This window comes from Eptesicus fuscus, chromosome 16 (genome assembly GCF_027574615.1).
Source record: "Eptesicus fuscus isolate TK198812 chromosome 16, DD_ASM_mEF_20220401, whole genome shotgun sequence".
NCBI classification, from domain to species: Eukaryota; Metazoa; Chordata; class Mammalia; order Chiroptera; family Vespertilionidae; genus Eptesicus; species Eptesicus fuscus.
This window is the reverse complement of record NC_072488.1, coordinates 26,393,509-26,415,400: the sequence shown is the minus strand read 5'-3', so window position 1 is coordinate 26,415,400 and position 21,892 is coordinate 26,393,509. Positions and strand designations below refer to the sequence as shown.

At 38.9% G+C, this 21,892-nt stretch overlaps 2 protein-coding genes across 3 annotated transcripts in view; one reads left to right on the top strand and one right to left on the bottom strand.

The window, feature by feature from the left end:
• Positions 1-8,599, top strand: part of LHCGR (luteinizing hormone/choriogonadotropin receptor) — a 58,674-nt gene extending 50,075 nt beyond the window's left edge. Inside the window, exons 10-11 of one of the 2 annotated variants that reach the window (XM_008162148.3) lie at positions 1,275-1,355; positions 7,171-8,599. In XM_008162148.3, coding sequence (XP_008160370.2) covers positions 1,275-1,355; positions 7,171-8,314 — 1,225 coding nt within the window. In that variant the 3' untranslated portion in view covers positions 8,315-8,599. The remainder of the gene's footprint in view (positions 1-1,274; positions 1,356-7,170) is intronic. The other variant, XM_054728463.1, reaches the window with a different exon arrangement.
• A 6,059-nt stretch (positions 8,600-14,658) lies between these two features.
• The window catches only part of GTF2A1L (general transcription factor IIA subunit 1 like), a 36,889-nt gene continuing 29,655 nt past the window's right edge, over positions 14,659-21,892 (bottom strand). Inside the window, exon 9 of the mRNA XM_008162149.3 lies at positions 14,659-14,906. Within this exon, the coding sequence (XP_008160371.2) occupies positions 14,799-14,906 (108 nt within the window). The 3' untranslated portion in view covers positions 14,659-14,798. The remainder of the gene's footprint in view (positions 14,907-21,892) is intronic.

Below are 21,892 nucleotides of genomic sequence, written 5' to 3'. Positions count from 1 at the left end.
GTCACACACGGGTTGACTTGAGTGGAATTAACTTGACTCCTTCCGTGACCCTAAAGCTTGAAACCTTGTATGCTAGTGAGGATGCAGAGCCTGAAGCTGGGCCAGTGAATGTTTGTGCAATCTCTGAGTCACCCTCTGCCCTGCAGCTGCTAAGTCTGGATAATGCTCACAGCTGCCTGGGCAAAGGGCCCCAAAAACTTCCTTGGTATCTATGATTAAAATTTCAAAAAAGATAGACGGAACCCACTGCTATTATCTGAAGGACAAGAACAACCACATTTCATGTTAACTGAAGACTAGTACACACAGAACCTCTTAGTGTCAGATTAGAGCCAGCACACCACACACACACACACACACACACACACACACACACACACACGATTTTATTCAAATTTCAGGGTGTATAATCCTTACCCCAAATAACAAGCTGATTATTTAAAATGAGTCCAGTGGGTCAAATAGTTCAGATATACTCTCCATTTTCCTGCTTCTACACAGTCATTCCTAAAAGAAACTGTCCTGTTAACATTGGGAAGGATAGTGTATAGAAATGCCCAGTTCGGATTGCCTCATATCTCCTTCCTCCTTAGGGAAGACTGAGGTTCTCACAGCCTGCTATCCTTTCTTCTATTTCTTCCTCAACTTTTCCTTTGTTCCTCCTTTTGGTTTCATTTCAAGAATATAAGCATATATGCCTTCTTTAATTCTTTGCCTCCACCCTCTCCCCCTTCTATTAGCCAAACTGCTAAAAGGGAAAGATGAAGGAAAAAGAAGCACCCACATATACTCCGGCGGGGCATGGGAGAAAGCAGAAAATTCACATAATGTCAGGTCCAGTATCTTCAAATCCTTAAAAATGAGATTCCCAGTTATAGTTCAAAGCCATGAACTCTGAAGGGTTATTTGTTCATCGAGGCCAATGCAGTTAGGAGAGTGGTGAGAAGCAAACCTTACTATACCATAAAGGCAGCTTTTAATGAGCATTGAAAAAACTGTGATTCAATCTGACAAATTTTTAAGTTTTTTCCTCTTTAGAGCCCACACGAAACACTTAGCATTCAAGCATTTTATCAAAGCTGGAGGCACTCTAATGACAATTCAGAAGCCTCTGCTCTCTCCCCAGGAAATGATTCAGCTAGGACAATAGTGCAGAACATGAAGCTGGTATAATGGGCAAGGAATTTAGATGAACAAAGCATAAATAGACATGATCAGATTTAGTTTGAAGACCAAAAGCTCAACTGGTATTTTTTTCCACCTCTTCTTTTCAGGCAGAATTTTTCATTTTCCATTTTTGAAAACGTTTCTAAACAATGTGAAAGCACAGCAAGGAAACCAAATAATGAAACCCTGTAAGTATTTGCATGCGAAGAAACTCAGGAAGCCCTATCTCATTCTGTGTGTCCCTTATTAGTATTATCAGTGTAACAATTTTCTTTTGATAAAAGTCCTGGTTGGGGGGATGTTTACAAAGCATTTTAAAATAACTTTAAAATGAGAACTTTTATTTGTAAGTGGCATCCAGTTGATCAGGTATCTCATTCAACTGGTTAAAAGAAAAACCTCTCTAAATAAGTACCTACATGTTCATTCTACAATTAAATTAAATTCTCAGAAATCCAAATTTTATTTGCATGTATTTTAATGTCATTAAGGGCTTGTTTAAATGAAAATTTAGTTCACTAGGAATTTTCACTAGTCATATGATCAGTATCCCAGCAAGATCAACCAATGGCAGATACTGCTTCTAGAAGTAGCCACTTCCTTCCAAGACACCTAGGCCACCTTGACCACTCCACTCTGGAGCTTAATATTATTCAGCCTAAATGCTATCACTAGCATACACTGGATGGGAGCTAAATTACCATCCTATTGACTGATTTTTTTTTTAACATTTTCCTGGCTGTCTTGGCATTTCACATACCTTCTAATGTAAAAAAGCATGCTTCAGAAGATAACCCCAGTGTTCCCAGGCCACACCTACTGTGATTTAGAAGTTTGATCATTCCCCCATGTGTCCTTCAGGCTCCAAAACCAGATGCCCTTCTAAGATATCTTGCCAATCTCCTGTTCCTCTTCTACATCTTTTTCCCCCCTTTCTTTTTCACTATCAATCTACAAGTTATAGGCAGGAGGGTAGTATGATGGAAGAACCCTGCACCTCGTTGCTCCTCAGAGTTGGATGTGAATCCTTGGCAGTAATGTTCCTGTAACGCTGGGTATTCCTGGACAAGACTTATGTTTTGTGGGCCTTTCTTCATCTGTAAGGGACAGCAGAAACACCATTTGGCTTTGAGAACTATGAGAGTGAAGGGAGTTGAAGAATGTGACAGCATCAAGGGTATATTATAAATATTATACACTGAATCCTTTTCTTGTTCTTTTAACTAGGTCTGTCACCATCTGGCCTCCAGTGTTTCTTTTGCTCACCCTTCCCACTCTTCCCTCTTGATAGTCTCCCTATCTGTCACCTTCCACATTATGCTTTTGCGATTGTATGGCTTTTTTCTCATCAACAAGAAACCGCTTCTGGGTACAGCCAATGGTAGCACCAAGGGATGGTTAGGGGGAGGGGAAACTTTAGCTCATTCTCAACAGTCCTCATTGGCCCCCACTGCAAGTCTTCCCAGATGAGCCTTCCCAAATCTCATTTGCTAGCACTGCTTTAAAACAAGTCCCCTAATCTCCAGCATCCCCAAAACTACTGAAATTAATGTCATTTAAAATATGTGCTTCTTGCAAAAACATTTTTATGATAAATCCCCGTTCTCCCTTTCCCACCAGATTGCTGCTATTCCTAAGACCCTGGAGTTTAGAAATTCTAGAGCCAGCCACTAAGCCTTACCTGCTCTCCCCAAGATATAAAGGTGTGCTTATTGTTATGGCTGGCCCTCTGTTCTACAGCTCCCATCTCTGCTCCTTTCTTCCTTCATTGTGGCTGGAGCAGTGGTGCTACTGCTCCTCCTTCCTCTGACTCAATATCGCTAAGCCTGTACAAGTCCATTCACATTCCCTCCATAAGCTCCAGTACTTAACACAGCTCCGTGCTGAGTTTTGTCAATAAGCACGATGCTGCCCTCAGGAGCCATCCCAAGGACACAAATGTAAGTAGCAGCAGAGGCGTATTTGGTCTGAAGATAATTCACCAAGGAGAATATTGCTAGACATATGCCCAGTAGTGAAAAAAAAAAAAAAAAGATTGGGCAAAGGACCAGGGGAGTAGGAGAGTTAATGTGCCTGGCCTCTTATTGATATTAAATATATTCAGAATTTTTAGAAGTTTTCTAAAAGCTGAAGCAGTTTTGCTAAAGGGAAAGGGATAAGGAAATTAACGCAGCAATCGTTTGAAAGTTTACACTTGATTTAATACAGACTTTTATTTTGTAGGAATCATCCAGGGAACTTGCTTAAAATGCAGATTCCTGGGCTCTGTCCCTAGAATGTTTGATTATGGATTTGAAGTAAAGCCAGGAATCTGTATTTTACAAACACCCTGGCGATTCTGATGGAAGTGGTTCAAGGAACACACTTTGAAAAAGGCTGACTGGGAGCTGGTGAAGTAGAGGAAAGGCCCCTGAACTATGGGTATGCAGACCTAGTGTTGCCACAGATGCCAAGTGCTGGGGATCTTAGGCAAGCCACTAACCTGCTTTAATCCTGGTTTCCTTAACAATAAAATGAGGGGGTCAATGAGGTGGTCTTAAGGATCTTTCTAATGCTAAGAAATAACCTATTTTCTTTAACCATGCTTTATAACCACCCTCTTTAAAGATTAAAAAAATAGGTAATTATATTGATGTGCATGAATTGAGGATTTACATTTAATAATGAAACATATGAGGTTCCTTTGCAGTCTTCTGTGCATAGCAGCAGTCCTTCTCCAGTTATAAATTGCTATCTATGAATTCTAGCACCTTCTTAGTTCCGGGTCATAGATTTTTCTTTTTTTAAAATCTGTGTTCTTTCATTTAAGTAATTGTGTTGCTCAAACATATCACTCCATCCACTCACTGAATTAGGTACACACTTCCTTATATGGGACATGAGAAGCTACATTTTGAAAGTAGAGAAAAATGCTTGTTTAATGTGTGAGGAACCCTCAGATGAGATACATAATTGTAATGGCCCTGACAGAAAAAAAAAATTATGACTAATTCTCCAGCTCCCAAGATTATAGTAGCAGACTGTGAGCAAAGAGAAAATTTGTTGAGCCTACATGCATCATACTGTATACAGTGATTGTCCCTGCTTCCTCTCAGAGCGAGGATCACTCTGGTTTATTCATTGCACACACATTTACTGAATGGATACTCAGAGCCAAAATTGTGTGAGGCAATGAGATTTCAGAAATAAATAAAACCTAGTCCCCTGCCATCAAGCAGCTAATAAACTATTAAACGCATCATTACATAATGGCAATGTGGTTTGATAATTACAATAGTATCTAAGTGCAGCCACAGGGGAGAGAAGGGGTAATAAACTCCTTGGAGGTGTAGAATCAAGAAAATCATAGAGCTTAACTTTAAGGATGAGGAGGAATTCACCAGAGAAATGAGAGGGAAGGGAAGAAGAAGAAACAGCATATATGTACAAAGACAGAGAATGAAACAGAACTTACTCTGAAAGCCACTAGTCACTTCATAAGACCAAAAGGACAACTGCACAGGAATTTGTGAGTTAATTATAAGAATCTCTAATATTCACTGAACACTTAATACATGTCAGGATTTATTCTAGACATTCCACATGTGTCCATGCATTTAATCCTTAGCATGATCCTACCAAGGAAGGTATGATTATTGCCCCTATTTGGCAAATGAAGAATTTGAGGCACAGAGGTATTAAGTAACTCTCCTGGTTTTCCAGGTAGTCTTGCTTCAGAGCTCATGTTCTGAATTTGTGCGGCACTACTGCTTCCTGGAGAAGGAATTGGAGGAGGGGGCAGATCAAGGAGGGACCTGGAGGTCATAACGAGGAGTCTGGATTTTATCCCATAGCCAGTGAGAGCCTAGGGAACGTTTGAAATGACAGATTTGTGCATAAGAAAGGCCACTCCAGGAGGAATGTACAGATGGACTGGGTGATGGCTAAAATTGGAGGAAGGATGCCAGGAAGAAAACAAATGTAATTGTCCCTTAAAGAAGATGAAAACTCAACTCAAACAGTAGCAATGGGGATGGGAGGAAGGGAGTGGCAGAGGTGGGACTGTTTCTTCCTTGGGGACAGAGTCCCTCTTCAAGCCACTCTCTGAATTGAATACATACCCCTAAGGAGTATCTATTTTCACAATTTCTTCCTATTGTCCATAACTGTATTCTTCCTCTGCTTCTAGGGTTCTAGTGATCCATCTTTGGTTTCTATTTCTCTCTGGGCTATTTAGTTAGCAGGGACTAAGGTGCAAGCAAGTCCACCACTAGCTGACTACATCAACAATGTGAGCCTTCCAATTCCATTTGTGATCTATCACAAACAGCTTCAGAGCATTTTGGGTGACAACTATGAAATAAATAGCTAAAAAAAAATGCCAAGAAATAATTCCTTTTGATTTAGTAAGCATATATTGTATCTCTAAATTTGTTTTCCAAAGAAAATCGTCCTCTGTAAACAACTTCATTAAGTCTTTGCATCAATGTACTAGGTGTACCAGTTAATAATGCAGATTTTGTAATCAAAGAAAACACGATAATTTCAAGAGAAACATCAAAAGTGCTTTATTCAAAGTAATGTCCATCGCTAGCTACACATTTCCCCATCTTTCATGTAATTTGTGGATACCGTCCCAATAGAACTTTTCTTGTTTTAAGGCAAACCATTCAGAAACCCAATTTTCCACTTCTTCCTACATTTTGAAGTGCTGCTCAGAAAGTGCATGTGCCATTGATCAGAACAAGTGGTAATCTGAAGGAGCAAGGTCTGGTGAATAGAGCGGGTGGGTTAATACTTCCCAGGCAAGATCTTTTAATGTGTCTTTAACTGGTTTTGAAGTGTGTGATGGTGCATTATCATGAAGCAAAATTACTTTGCCATGCCTTCTGGCCCATTCTGGTCGTTTCATGATCAAAGCGTGGTTCAAATTGATTATCTGTTGTCGGAAGCAATCAGTATTAATGGTTTCACCTGGTTTTAGAAGCGCATAATACACCACACCTTCCTGATCCCACCAAACGCAGAGCATTATCTTCTTTCAGAAGCGATTTGGCCTTGAAGTCGATGTTGATGGTTGACCTGGATCAACCCATGATTTTTTGCATTTGGAATTCTCAAAATAAATCCACTTTTCATCGCCAGTCACATTTCGATGCGTAAAAGACTTGCTTTTGTGCCACTGAAACAACATTTTACTGATGGCTTTTCGGTTTTCCATTTGTCTTTCGTTCAGCTGATGTGGCACCCATTTTCCTTCCTTTAAAATCTTTCCCATTGCTTGTAAATGATCGGAAATTGTTTGCTGGGCAATGTTTAATCTTTCTGCAAGTTGTTTTTGAATTTGACACGCATCTTCATCCAGTAATGCTTGTAATTGTTGGTCTTCAAATTTTTCAGTTGACCTAGACGTTCTTTGTCTTTCACATCAAAATCATCACTTTTAAAGCATTTAAACCAGCATTCACAAGTATCTTGAGATGGAGCATATTCACCATAAGCTTCCCAAAGTATATAACTTTCAGCAGCACTTTTCTTCAAAATAAAGTAATGAATTAAAACTTCCCGCAAATGCTCTTTAGCATGAAATTGGACATTTTTAAGCATAAAAGTATCTATGATGCTAGCACCTTCAGAAAATCTGATATATGAAGTTTTGAAGCTTATTGTCAATACAACAAAATAGCATACATATAAAATCACATATATATATCAACATATGTGTAACTCCATCTATTAAAAAAAATCTGCATTATTAACAGGTATACCTAGTATAATATATATATATATATATATATATATGAAGTCTAAATGGTTTATTTCCTTCTTAAGGAACACCTACATCAATTCAGAGTTCTCAGATAATTTAACAAATAAATGTAAAACTGATACTGTTGTGGCTTTGTTTCCTTTTATTTCTTAGGCTTTAAAAAACAGTAAGAATTATTGTTGAATTTTTTTTAAATAATCAGAATCATAGAAAATCCCTTAAGTTTACATTGAGCCTAAATATTCTTCTTACAGTTATTCTGCCATCTTTGCTGAGAGTGATCTGAGTGGCTGGGATTATGACTATGGTTTCTGCTCACCCAAGACAGTCCGATGTGCTCCTGAACCAGATGCTTTTAATCCCTGTGAAGATATTATGGGCTATGTCTTCCTTAGGGTCCTGATTTGGCTGATTAGTATCCTAGCCATCATGGGAAACATGACTGTCCTCTTTGTTCTCCTAACCAGTCGTTATAAACTGACAGTGCCCCGTTTTCTCATGTGCAATCTCTCCTTTGCAGACTTTTGCATGGGGCTCTATCTGCTGCTCATTGCTTCAGTTGATTCCCAGACCAAAGGCCAGTATTATAACTATGCCATAGACTGGCAGACAGGAAGTGGGTGTGGAGCTGCTGGCTTTTTCACTGTATTTGCAAGTGAACTTTCTGTCTACACCCTCACAATCATCACACTAGAAAGATGGCACACCATCACCTATGCTGTTCAGCTGGACCAAAGGCTACGATTAAGACACGCCATTCCGATTATGCTTGGAGGATGGTTCTTTTCTACTCTAATTGCCATGTTGCCCCTTGTAGGTGTCAGCAATTACATGAAGGTCAGCATTTGCCTCCCTATGGATGTGGAAACCACTCTCTCACAAGTCTACATATTAACCGTTTTGATACTCAATGTGGTGGCCTTCATCATCATTTGTGCTTGCTACATTAAAATTTATTTTACTGTTCAAAATCCAGAGCTGATGGCTACCAACAAAGATACAAAGGTTGCTAAGAAAATGGCAGTTCTCATCTTCACGGACTTCACCTGCATGGCACCTATCTCTTTTTTTGCCATCTCAGCTGCTTTCAAAATGCCCCTTATCACAGTAACCAACTCTAAAGTTTTACTGGTTCTTTTTTATCCAGTCAATTCTTGTGCCAATCCATTTCTGTATGCAATTTTCACAAAGGCATTCCGAAGGGATTTCTTTCTGTTGCTGAGCAAATTTGGCTGCTGTAAACATCGGGCTGAACTTTATAGAAGGAAGGATTTTTCAGCTTATACCTCCAACTGCAAAAATGGCTTCACTGGATCAAATAAGCCTATCCAGTCTACACTGAAGCTGACCACATTGCACTGTCGATATACAGTTGACGAGACTTGTAAAGAGTGTTAACTGTTCCATCAGTAACCACATTATTGAACTATACTTACATATGTAGAAATTATCTGTACCAGTAATTTTACCAAAGAGTTGGTTTTAGGAGGTTATTTATTCTTGGGCATATTGGGCAAAGAGAGACCTATACCTAGCTCAAAGTATGGTCCATGACCATCACCAGTCTAATTACTATTTGTCTTTGTTACATGATGACAAAGAATACAGAAGTTGAAAGTGTTTAGAAACTTTTAAAGCAATTCTGACAGAGTAATTTTATGTCTGTTGAATCCACTATTAAAAAGTTAGGTGGCATTTTACATCTTTGATTTTTTTTCTTATTTCATCTTTGTAGTAATTTTTATTGCATTTTACAAAAATATTAGTCCATAACAGATTAGAAATTTAAAATAACTTGTCCTTTTTCTTCATATAGTTTGAGAAACACACTCTAGAGATGAACTGTCCAATCTGACAGCCACTAGCCACATGTAGCTAAATTTAAATTAAATCAAATTAACCCTTTGCACTCGCTTGCTTTTTTCTCGATTCCTTTATTCTACGCGGGATTTAATTTTTTTTTTAAATATATATATATTTTTATTGATTTTTTACAGAGAGGAAGAGAGAGGGATAGAGAGTTAGAAACATCGATGAGAGAGAAACATCGATCAGCTGCCTCCTGCACACCCCCTACTGGGGATGTGCCCGCAACCAAGGTACATGCCCTTGACCAGAATCGAACCTGGGACCTTTGAGTCCGCAGGCCGACGCTCTATCCACTGAGCCAAACCGGTTTCGGCGGGATTTAATTTTTTAAATACCCCAGATTTTACAAAGTGTGGCAGTAGAATAAAAAACTGGAATTTCTTTTCATACAAACTTATTTATTTGGATTTTTTTTATATTTCAAATTATTGATACATTCAAAGAGTATAAAAAGAGCTGCTACCAACGCTAACCGTGTTGAGTCACACTTGACATCCGAGTGCAAAAGGTTAAAAATGCATTTCCTCAGTTGCACTAGCCACATTTCAAATGCTCAGTAGCCACATGTGTCTAGTGGTTACCATATTGGACAACACAGACACAGAACATTTTCATCATCATAGAAAGTTCTATTGGATAGTGCTGTTTTAGAGACTTCATCCCCTATTATGTTCTATCGTCTAAAATTTAATGTAAGGTAAGCATCTAAAGACACTTTTCAGCCTACTTTCTTGGTTTAGTGTTTAGTCTCTAAAGACCAATGAAACACTAAATAGCAGAATGTAAACTCCTTGTGGGTAGCAGTTTTCCTGTCTTTTAGCTCAAGATCTTGGCAATGGTATGCAATAAGTGTGCTGAATTACACTGAAGTTAAAAAAAATCTATAAGGATTTTTCTTTTAAGAGCCCCATCTTTTTATTTAAGTAAAATAAAGTATTTAAATATTTAAAAATATTTACCTTTATGCCCTGGACAGTGTGGCTCAGTTGCTTGGAGTGTCGTCATGTGCACTGAAACGTTGTGGGGTTGATTCTCCATCGGCACATACCTGGGTTGAGGATTTGATCCCTGGTCAGGACACATATGGAAGGCAACCAATCAATGTTCTCTCTGCATCACTATTTCCTACCCTTCTCTCTCTCTCCCCTTCCCCTTTCTCTAAAAATCAATAGGCATATCCTTGGGTGAGGATTAAAAATAAAATAAAAATGAAAAAATATATATAACTTTTATCCTTTTTATCTTTTGAAGGATGGTATAGAAATATATATCCAATATTTGCTAGAAAATATTTTAATTCATCAGAATTGATTCTCATATGACAATGAAATTATTCTATACTGCTGGGTATCTTTATAAGTACTGTATATTTTATTTCACCTGTTATAGATTTCTTTAGTGATACACTCATTTCATTTATTTCTTTGTTTCTCCTACTATATATACCCTAGAGCTGTGGTTCTCAACCTTTCTAATGCCGCAACCCTTTAATACAGTTCATGTTGTGGTGACCCCCAACCATAAAATTATTTTCGTTGCTACTTCATAACTGTAATTTTGCTACTGTTAATGAATCGTAATGTAAATATCTGTGTTTTCCGATGGTCTTAGGCTCTACAGCAGTGGTTCTCACAACCCACAGGTTGAGAACCGCTAGCAGGGTCGCCTAAGACCATCGGAAAACACAGATATTTACATTACAATTCATAACAGTAGCAAAATTACAGTTATGAAGTAGCAACGAAAATAATTTTATGGTTGGGGGTCACCACAACATGAGGAACTGTATTAAAGGGTCGCAGCATTAGAAAGGTTGAGAACCACTGCCCTAGAGCCTTACACATTGTAGGTGGTTAATATTTTTAGGTGATTCACTTTTATAACAGAAATGTAAAACAATCATAAGAAAAGCTTTTCCCTTATGAGATGGTCTCATAGAAAGTGTGTGCATTTTTAAGCTGTATAATCTCTCATACATAAATCATAAAAACATCAAATGCTCAAGAAATTCATATTTATAGCTTTTATTTTTTTCACAATGTTTGATACTATCATAAGTCCCAAATGACTAAAAAGGGTTAATCAACCTGTAATAACTCAACTTACAAAATATTTTCAAAAGGTATTTTGTCCTACATTCATAATATCTGGTTTTAGTTTCCTCAAAACTGAATTACGTCCATGCATAAATTAAGAACCTTTATGTCAAAAAGATTTATATAAATGTGTTCATAAATGGAAATAATCTTTTTTTTAATGTGCAATATTTTTATTGAGTTTTTTTCCTACGAATTATTACCATGGGCTTACTATTTATAATTTAGGCTTCTAATTATAAATCACAAAGTTCCCACCTGGCTTAGAGTATATTTATGTGAATATCAGCATAATGTTAACCTACTAACATGTCAAAAGAAAATCCCCCAGTAAATTCCCCTGCTCACCACTCCAATTAACTGTTGCTATTCAATCTAAGGTTATTTGTTTTCCTGCACAACTTAAATTAATGAAACTGAGAGCCTCAACCAGAACTGGTGTCTCACTGACCTATGAAGTCTGAACTATACATATGACTATTTATACATATTATTGCACATTGAATAAAATAAGTAAAGAAGGTATTCTAGGCAAGGCCGGTTGGTCAATCCCTAAGACACTAACTATGCAAACTCAGCATGATCTTCATAGCCTACAGGGAGATGTGGAAAGTATGTAAGAAAACACTGTAGGATATAAGCATGAGAAAAAGTTTTAGTTGGGAATTATGATACATGATACTTACACAAATTTCATTTAACCAGCAAACTGTAATCTTTGTAATTGTAACCTCTACCTATAAAAGGGTATAGAATGACACTTGCCAAAGTATTGTATTTCTATGAACTTAAAACCTACTTTTGACATTTTGTTATAATATGTGACAAGAAATGTTTAGCTTGGACATGGGGAAGAGGTTTCTAAAAGTAAAAGTAATATCATATCAAAGCCAAGTTTTGGATAAACTCCACCAACTCATAGAGCTTAAAGAATAATTTTTTCTTTTGGAATAAGATTTGTCACGCTCTATCTTTAGCACATGTGTTAAAAATACTCATTAACTATGAATCATGACCCATCAGTAGGTAGTGAAATCAATTTATTGGGTCAATACCATCATTTTTGAAGTGTATTAGAATAAAATCAAATATCCTATCTAATAAAAGAGTAACATGCAAATTGACCATACCTCTGCTATACCGGACCTAAACGGGCAGTTGGACATCCCTCGAGGGGTCCCAGATTGTAGAGGGTGCAGGCTGGGCTGAGGGACACACACCCCTGTGCACGAATTTCATGCACCAGGCCTCTAGTATATATATAAAAGCCTAAGCGACCAAATGACTGAACGACCAGTCGAGCAGTTGCTATGATGTGCACTGACCACCAGGGGGAAGACGCTCAATGCAGGAGCTGCCCCCTTGTGGTCAGTGTGCTCCCACAGCCAACCTCCCATGGCCAGCCAACCTCCAGCGGCCAGCCAACCTCCCACAGTCCCTCCCCAGCCAGCCGGCCCCCTCAACCGACCCTGATCACCAGCCAGGCTGAGGGACCCCACCTGTGCATGAATTTGTGCACCGGGCCTCTAGTAGAAAATATAAGAAGCTATCATGTGCTAAAGACAAATGTCATTTTCTGAAATTTTGGTTTCATTTGGTTTGTGTATCTATGTATATGCAAACATATATTTGTTATTAAAGTATAATATATAAAAATTATGAAAATCATTCATTTAGACAACTTATCAAGAACCAGAATTTTTTCTAGCATTATTTAAAACTAATAAAAGGGCACACGGTCCAAAATAATTGAGCAATATTTTAACTCTCTCTGCAATCACCACCAAAACTATCATCATTTATATTAGCATGCAAGGATAATTATTATTGGACTTTACTTTGTGGTAAGCCAACTTTTAAATTAATTTTTTCTGCATTTTTAAAAGATCAGGGGCATGAAAGCATGCAGAAACTCAAATGGGACAACTGTGACTTTTTTCTCTAATGATAAAATGTACCACATAAGTAAAGATGACCTATGTAATAATAGTATTTGTAATGTGCCACTAAAAATAATCACTGAAGCAAAGTGACAATTTAAAATTCACAGTGGAAAGGAGGAAAGGAATTTTAGAAACAACTATTAATGCCTCGCCCCAACACATTAAACCCCCATTCCCAAGTGAATTCACCCTGTCAATAAATTCAGCCCTTATAATTTGCAATAAGGTTTGCCTACAGCACAGAGAGTGTCTGGATGAGCCTGGGAGAAAGAAACAGGAAGAAGACTAGAAAGTGTACTCAGCAATGGAGGGGGTACATTTCAAGGACAGACACAAAGAATAAGTGCCCTCTTTTTGTTCTCCATGTGGAAAAGATGGCCATTTCATGGTAGGCAACATCCATGAAGAGAACCCACAGCATCCAGAAGTTCTCAATAGGCAGAGAAGAACCTGGAATAGTGGTAGTATGGTAAAGGACAATCACTCTGAGGACAAAGCGGACATAGCTAGAGGATCTGGTTAGGAGATCAGCCCACTTACTAGTACAAACTGAATCCTCATGCAGCTGCCAACTTTAGACCAAAGATAATACCTCACATATGTTGTCCAAAGCCCAGAAGAGATTTATCCAGATTTTGAAATGATCGACTAATAGTAGCTGGGCAAAACAAGACAAGTGTTGGAATAAATTAAACTCGCTAATTGGGGTTATTTCCATACAAGAAATGGGGAATTCACCCTGTGACCTGTTAGATCAAGGTATCTCATCCTTTCACAGAACATAACCCACTCATCCCAGCACTGCTGTCTGAGTGAGAGTACTGTTCTGGAGAACACTGCTCAGAGCTGAGATTAGGGATCCTAAATTTAGAGAACATGTATACTCTACCTCTTAAGAGAAGCAGAAATAAGAGGAAAATGTTCCTTTGATGGGTTTGAATCTACTAAGAAAGAGAATATTACAGAATAATTTGGAGGAGGATTTTCTTTGTTTTTATTGGTGCAGAAAAATGAGAGATATTTGTGTTTTACATTTTGTTTTTTCTCCCTGATTTTAAGACATTTATCCTGGTCTTCTTGCCACAAATAAGAGCAAGCAATCTCCTCTGGCCTGAGCAGCGGCTCCTGAAGAGAGTATCTTTTCCTGACTTTTGTTTTAGAAAGCCTACACTCAATGAGGGGATTCCCTGTTGGGGAAAAAGAAGAGAGATAGTATCTTTGAGAGATAAAAGATTTGGAAAGGGGTCTTCCACTGTAAAAAAATATTAAAAACAAAATAAGGAGAGAAGGGTAACCCAGTATGACTAGGAAGAGGACAGAAGTCTAAAGTTTCAACAAGTATAATGGGAACCTAACCTAATTCTCCCTCACAATTCTCCAGAGATAGGAGGATACAAGAATGACCTGGCCACAGGATAAGCCCAGAGAGGCTGATTCTTAGCTCAGGAACCCTGGCCTCAGGAAAGACTTCCTTGTTCATGTATAGCACAGGCTTAGCAGAGGCAGCTGCCTCCAAGGAACAATCTGGGTTGATCGCTAGTAAGGAGTGTGGACTAAAAGACCCAGAGAGGCCCTCTTATATATCCTGCTACTACTTAATTGGTGAGAGATGGGAGGAGCACCGGCTCCAATCTATTAACGGATCCTGATTTCACTATGCAGGGGAATTGTAGTCTGATTTAAATTTTACTTCAAGATGAATAAATGTGACATTTCTTCATACTCCATCACACCTATGCATCTATGGTTTGTCATGGTATAGATAATGAGGGTTTAACAAAAAGAAACCCTTTTAAATTAGTAAATGAAAGAAATATAAAATTGTATATTTATATCTGCATCTGAATTATAATTTTATTAAATTCCAGTGAACCAAACTTTGAGCAGCTTTGTGGACTATATTTAAACAAAAACAAGTTTCACAATGCATGATATAGTCCCACTGGTGTTTATGATGTATTGAGCTCCTAAGTTTTACCACTCTGCATCACCAATAGCTTTTGCAAATACATAGTCTCTCCCTCCAAAACACATAACACCATCTTTCAAATAGAATTTCCATTTGTTCTTGCTTCGATGAATCTGTAGGAAGAAAAATAGTCTAAATTAATTAATTTAAAGTCAAAGTATTATTTACATTTCTTTGCATATCACATGTGATTATTCTGACCCTAAATGGGAGTTCTTAAAAAATAAAACTTCCTGCCCGGCCAGCATGGCTCAGTGGTTGAGCATCGACCTATGAACCAGGAGGCCAGGGTTCGATTCCCAGTCAGGTACATGCCTGGGTTGTGGGCTCAATCCCCACATGCAGGAGGCAGCCAATCAATGATTCTCTCTCATCATTGATGTTTCTATCCCTCTCCTCTCCTTTCCTCTCTAAAATAAAAAAATATTTTAAATAATAAAATAAAAATAAATAAATAAATAAAAACTTCCTCAAGATAGTTCACTCATTCATTCAGAAAATATTTGAAGTTTCAGGTTTTAGGCACTGGATAAATCAGTTTTTAAAAAGAAATGTATACATAAATGTTAATAAACAAAAAAAATGCTATCTTTAAAGAGTTTACATTTTAGGAAGGATTGGGGAAAAAATACATAAATTATATGGAATATTAAAAGGTGATAATTGCTATGAAAAATAGAGCAAGAAATCAAAGATCACAAATACAGAGGTGGAATTATAATTTTAAATAGGAGAGTCAGGGTGGGCCTGGCTTAAGAAGTAACACTTGAACAAATACTTGAAGAAATTGAGGGATAAAGCCAGGAAGATATTGACTGGAGAGCATTCCAGGCAAAGAGAAGAGATTGCAAAAGTCCTGAGGAGGGGCATGCCTGGATTGTTCAAGAACAGCAAAGAGTTCAGGATGTCTGCAAAGGAATAAAGGATGTAGCAAATAAAATCAGAAAATTTTAAAAGTGGTGTTTCATTTTGAAGAAAAAAGTCACAATAAAGCACTGAGCAAAATCAGAAGATATATCTTATAATCTATTAGATTGTATCCAGTTCTTTGAATTCAGTAAGTCAGCCTAGATACTGACAAAATAAAAACTAGGAAATTCTACTACCTCAATAAGAAAGAAATTATAAAATCACTGTTACCTCTGGGTAAACTACAAATCACTACATATATATTTTAAAAACCTTAGAAGTGAATAATCTAAAATCAAGGATTAAAAATTAACGTAGTTGACTGCAAATAGTCAAATAAAGAAAGAAAAATCTATGACAACTATTCAGATGGATTTTGTGGAAGCATAAGAAAACACAAAAAAGAAACCCCTTATTATGTGAAAAAAGTCCTAATAACGGAAGTTTCTTTTCAGAATTTGACTCCCAAATTTCCCCATGCATATATCTTAAAAAGTCTCAACACAACAATGACAACAGAATCCTGAACTCAGCAATGGTGATAAAATCTGACCGGAATTAGGGAAATAATAGCAGTAACAACTCATTCAAGTAGCTTTATCAAGTAACTACATTTATTCTAGAAATGCAGCCAAGGTTCAATATTAGGAATTTATTAATATAAAAACAATATTGCTAGGCCTAATGGGACAAATCATATAATCATTTCCAATGATACTGAAAAAGCACTTGATAAAACTAATGCATTTTTAAATTTTATAACTCAAAATAAGAATCAAAGATTATGCCCTACACACACACACACACACACACACACACACACACACACAGCCTAAAAGTAGTTAATGCCTACATATGATGTTAATACCTTCAGAAAATTTGACATATGAAGTTTTGAAGCTTGTTGTTAATACAACAAAAGAGCATACATATCAAATCGCATATATATCAACACATGTGTAACCCCATCTATTGAAAACAATCTGCATTATTAATCGGTACACCTGGTATGACAACAACTTCAGAAAATTTGATATATGAAGTTTTGAAGCTTGTTGTCAATACAACAAAAGAGCATACATATCAAATCGCATATATATCAACATATGTATAACTCCATCTATTGAAAAAAATCCACATTATTAACCAGTACACCTAGTATTGGGGGGAGGATCTAAAAGTATTCCCACTAAAGTCAGGTTATAAACAAGGATACCCACTATTATCCAACTTTTCACTCTAGAGATGCTAGCCAATACAATTAGACAAGAGGAAAGTATAATTGGTACTAGCCAATACTATTTGATTGTATGTATGTATGGAAAACCTACTAAAGGACTAAATAAGAATTCAGTATTGATACCAAATTAATATACAGAAATTCATAACCTTTATGTATACACATAACAAAAGATATAAAGAAAAAGCCCATTTACTACAGCAACAAAAGATATGATAGCTAGGATTAAATTTTAAAAATACTTGATCTACTAGCACCATTCAGCACACTCTCCTCTTTGAAATATTTTTCTCACTTTGCTTCTAGAACACTGCTGGTTTTCCACCTAACTCTCTGGCCACTTCTTAGTTTTCTTTACTGATTCCTCTTCTCCTCTCTTACCTCTCAATTTTAGAGTGGACCAGGACTCTTCTTTCTGTTTATACTCACTCTCTTGGTGATCATAACTATTATCATGGCTTTAAACACCATCTATGTGCTAATGACTCCCAAAATTTGTATCTCCAGTTCACACCACTCCCCTAAATCAATTCTCATTCAACTGCTTCAGCATCTCTTCCTGAATGTCCAATAGACAACACAAACAAGTTTAAAACTAGGACACTTATAACCTCATCCCCAAATCTCATAGTCTTCCCCATCTCAGTTGGGAATGGTCACATTCTTCTAGGTGCTCGGGCCAAACATCTTAGACATTCTCTATGCCTCCTATTCACACCCCACATCCAGATCCATCAGTAAAAGTTAGTTCTACCTACAAGGCATATTCATATTCTAACCACTTCTACTACTATTACTCTAGTCTGAGCCACCATCGTTTACCAGTATGTATGCCATAACTAGTTTCCCTGCTTTCAGCCTTGTTCCCCTTCAATCTACTATAAACACGGTAGCCAGTGGTGGCCCTGTTACAAATATAAACCAGATTTCATTTCTCTGTTTAAAACTTTCCAATGACTTCTTATCCGAAAATTAAAGTCCTTAAAATGGACTACTAGATCCTGTTCTTCACCTCACTTACTGCTCTGACCTCCTCACTGTTCCCTAAACACACAGGTATTTGTCTACCTCAGGACTTAAGTACTAGTATTTACTATTCCATCTGCCTGAAATACTTACATCCAAATGTCATCAGGGTTCATTCTCTTACCACCTTTTGATCTTTACCTTATCACATTCTTCTGGACATGCCATCTAAAGTTGCAACCTACTCCTCTTTAACATCATTAAAATGCCAAATTCTATTAATTTAAGAAAAATAACAACAGGATTTGTTGTGAATCAGAAAAGCTGATTCTGAAGTCAGTAGAAATAAATAATAATGTCCAGGTTAATTCTGGAAAAGAACATTATGAAAGAGTACCACCCTACTAGATATTAAAAATCTCAACAAGCCCTAGCTGGTTTGGCTCAGTGGACAGAGCATCAGCCTACAGACTGAAGGGCACATGACCAGGTTGCTGGCTTGATCCCCAGTAGGGGGCATGCAGGAGGCAGCCAATCAAAGATTCTCTCTCATCACTGATATTTCTATCTCTCTCCCCCTCTCCCTTCCTCTCTAAAATCAATGAACATATTTTTTTAAAAACCTCAATAAATCAATGTAGTATACACAGGCCAATGAACAGACAATAAAACATAAAATCAAAAAGATGCCAATGCATTCTGATCACATGTCTGAAAAACCTAAAATAATCAATTTTTATAGTACATATAAACATTTAGTAGATGATAAAAAATAATCCCTTATTAGTGCAGACAAGATAGACTTCCCAATAAATAAGGTTAGGGAAATTGGGTAGCTACCTAGAAAATAATGTTGGAACCATATGTCACATTATACATGAAAATAAACACCAAATCGATCAAGACTTGCATTTTTAAAAATGTATCTTTACTGTTAAAAATAAATTTATTTGTTGTTTTTATTTTTCCCCATTGACTCCCTCCACCCCACACTCACCCCTCCCAAGCTTTCACCACACTGTTGTCTGTCCATGGGCTATACATATCTATGTATATAAAACCCTACTATGCAAATAGACCGAACTACCAAATAACGGAACGAGTGGTCACTATAATGTGCACTGACCACCAGGAGGCCCACCATTGCGGGCATAGTCAGCAGGTGGCAGAGGAGGGGAGTTGGGGGCAATCAGGCCTGCAGGGGAGGGCAGGTAGGGGCAATCAGGCTGGCAGGGGAGCACAGAACATGGTGGGCACTGGCTGCAGCGAGATGGTAGAGCAGGTGAGCGGGGGCGCCAGACCAAGTAAGGGCACCAGTCGCTGTCATCAGGCGAGCCTCTGCTGGTTACTGAAAATTCTTTGCTCCTGCGTGCTGCGGTCCCACTGGGCACTCATACCTGCTGCCAGTGCCAGCCCTATTTGCACCCATTGCTGGTGCCAGAGCCACCACTTGCACCCGCAGCTGGCACCCTGTGCCAGCCCTGATTGCTTGGTGCCGTCAGCAGGTGCGAGCAATGGCTGCCGGCCCCAATCACCTCTCAGGGCTGCTCCACCTCCCACTTCTCCTGAGGGGCGATCAGGGAAGCAGCCACCTCTTGAACCCACTGCTAGCAACGGCCCTGCTTGTGCCCATGGCTGGCGCCACCCCCAACCACTCCATGCCATCAGTGGGTGCAAATGGGGCTGGTGCCATCAGTGTGTGGGAACAGTGGTGGCAGGAGCAGGGCTGCTGGCAGACAGGGGACCAGAGACCGCAGCAGGAGGGTCTAGGCAGGGGTGCAGAGGATGGACCGAGATCCGCCCCTGTGCCCACCACAGTCTCACGGACCACAGTTCCTTTCAAGGTGCATAAATTCATGCACTGGGCCCCTAGTATGCATATAAATTCCCCAGTTAATCTCTCCCCACCTCCAAAAAAGAAACCAAAGAAATATTAGAAGAAAACATGGTGATCCCTTGAAACACTTGAGGCAAGAAAGAACTTTCTATTCATGACTCAAAATTTAGAAGTCATAAAAATAAAGGTTGCCAAATTCAACATCTGCATGAAAGAAAGAGAAAGCATTGAAAACAAACTCAGGAAAAACTATTTATGCATATTACAAGGCTAATCCCCCTCCCCCAAATAACAGAGCTCTCAGAAATAAATAGACAAAGATTATGAACAAGCAATTCACATAAAATATAAATAGCGCCAAAACCGGTTTGGCTCAGTGGATAGAGCGTCGGCCTGCGGACTCAAGGGTCCCAGGTTCGATTCCGGTCAGGGGCATGTACCTTGGTTGCGGGCACATCCCCAGTGGGGAGTGTGCAAGAGGCAGCTGATCAATGTTTCTAACTCTCTATCCCTCTCTCTTCCTCTCTGTAAAAAATCAATAAAATATATTTTTTTTAAAAAAAAAAATATATATATATAAATAGCCCTTAAACAAGCAAAAAGTTAAAAATTTCACCAAGGTATCATTTTCCACCATTCATAATAACCAGTTATATTAGTTTCTGAATATATTGGCAAAGCTTTTGGAAAAGAAAAGCACTCTCAACTATTGTAATGGGAGTATATACTGGAATATCATGCAGGAAAGCATTTTGGCAATATCTTCTACACTAATAAAAGAGAAATATGCAAATTGACCATACCTCTGCGATGCCCACCAGCCAATCAGGAGTGAATATGCAAATTAACCCAACAAAGATGGCATATTAATTTGCATATGCAGGCATGGAGCAGCCAGGTGGGGCAGGGTGCCTGAGGGGGAGGGCGGGGGCAGAGGGAGCTACAGGAGTGGCGCCCCGGCTAGAGCAGAGAGACTGAAGGCTCTGACCAGAGCAAAGGCTCTGGCCAGAGCGAAGACAGAAGGCGGTAGCCAGAGCAAAGGCCTGGGTCCCAGGTGCCAGAGGAAAACTGGTGCTGGCAGCCAGGGGAAGGAAGGCCTATTGCACAAATCTTTGTGTAACAGGCCTCCAGTCTTATATAATAAAGAGGTAATAAGGTAATATGCAAATTGACCATCACTCAAACACACAAGATGGCCGCCCCCATGTGGACACAATATGGCCGCCACAAGATGGCCAGCAGGGGAGGGCAGTTGTGGGTGATCAGGCCACTAGAGGAGAGCAGTTGGGGGGGACCCAGGCCTGTAGGGGAGGGCAGTTGAAGGGGACCCAGGCCTGCACGGGAGGGCAGTTGGGTGGGACCAGGCCTGCAGGGGAGGGCAGTTAGGGGAGACAAGGCCTGCAGGAGAGGGCAGATGGAGAGGACCATGCTGGCAGGGGAGGGCAGTTTGGGGGCAACCAGGCCTGCAGGGGAGGGCAGTTGGGGGCAATCAGGCTGGCAGGGGAGCAGTTAGGTATCGATCAGACTGGCAGGGGAGTGGTTAGGGGGTGATCAGGTAGGCAGACAGGTGAGCGGTTGGGAGCCAGTAGTCCTGGATTGTGAGAGGGATGTCCGACTGCCCATTTAAACAGGTAGTCGGACATCCCTCAAGGGGTCCCAGATTGGAGAGGGTGCAGGCTAGGCTGAGGGACATACACACACACAGACACCCCCCGTGCACAATGTTGTGCACTGGGCCTCTAGTCTAACCATATACATTTGCCCTCTGACCCAGTAATCTCACTTCTAGGGTTTATTTAGTAGAAGTACCTGGCCATTCAATAGCAAGCAACTGAAAAATAACTCAAATATTCATCAATATGGGATCAGTTAAATAAATCTTAATAATTCTACAATGGAATATTATACAGCTATACAATACTAGCACAAATTTCTCCAAGATATACTCTCTTTAAAAAACAAGGTACAGAATACAAGATTGTTGTGCTACCTTTTAGGCTTGTACTTGAATAAAGAGACTCTGTAAATATATTCAGAAACTTATATAACTGGTTACTTATTTGTACTCAAGGCAGGGACAGGGAGCAAATGGTAGGAAGCACAAATGATAAAAGAGTGGGAACCAGACTTTTCATGGTAAATGTTTT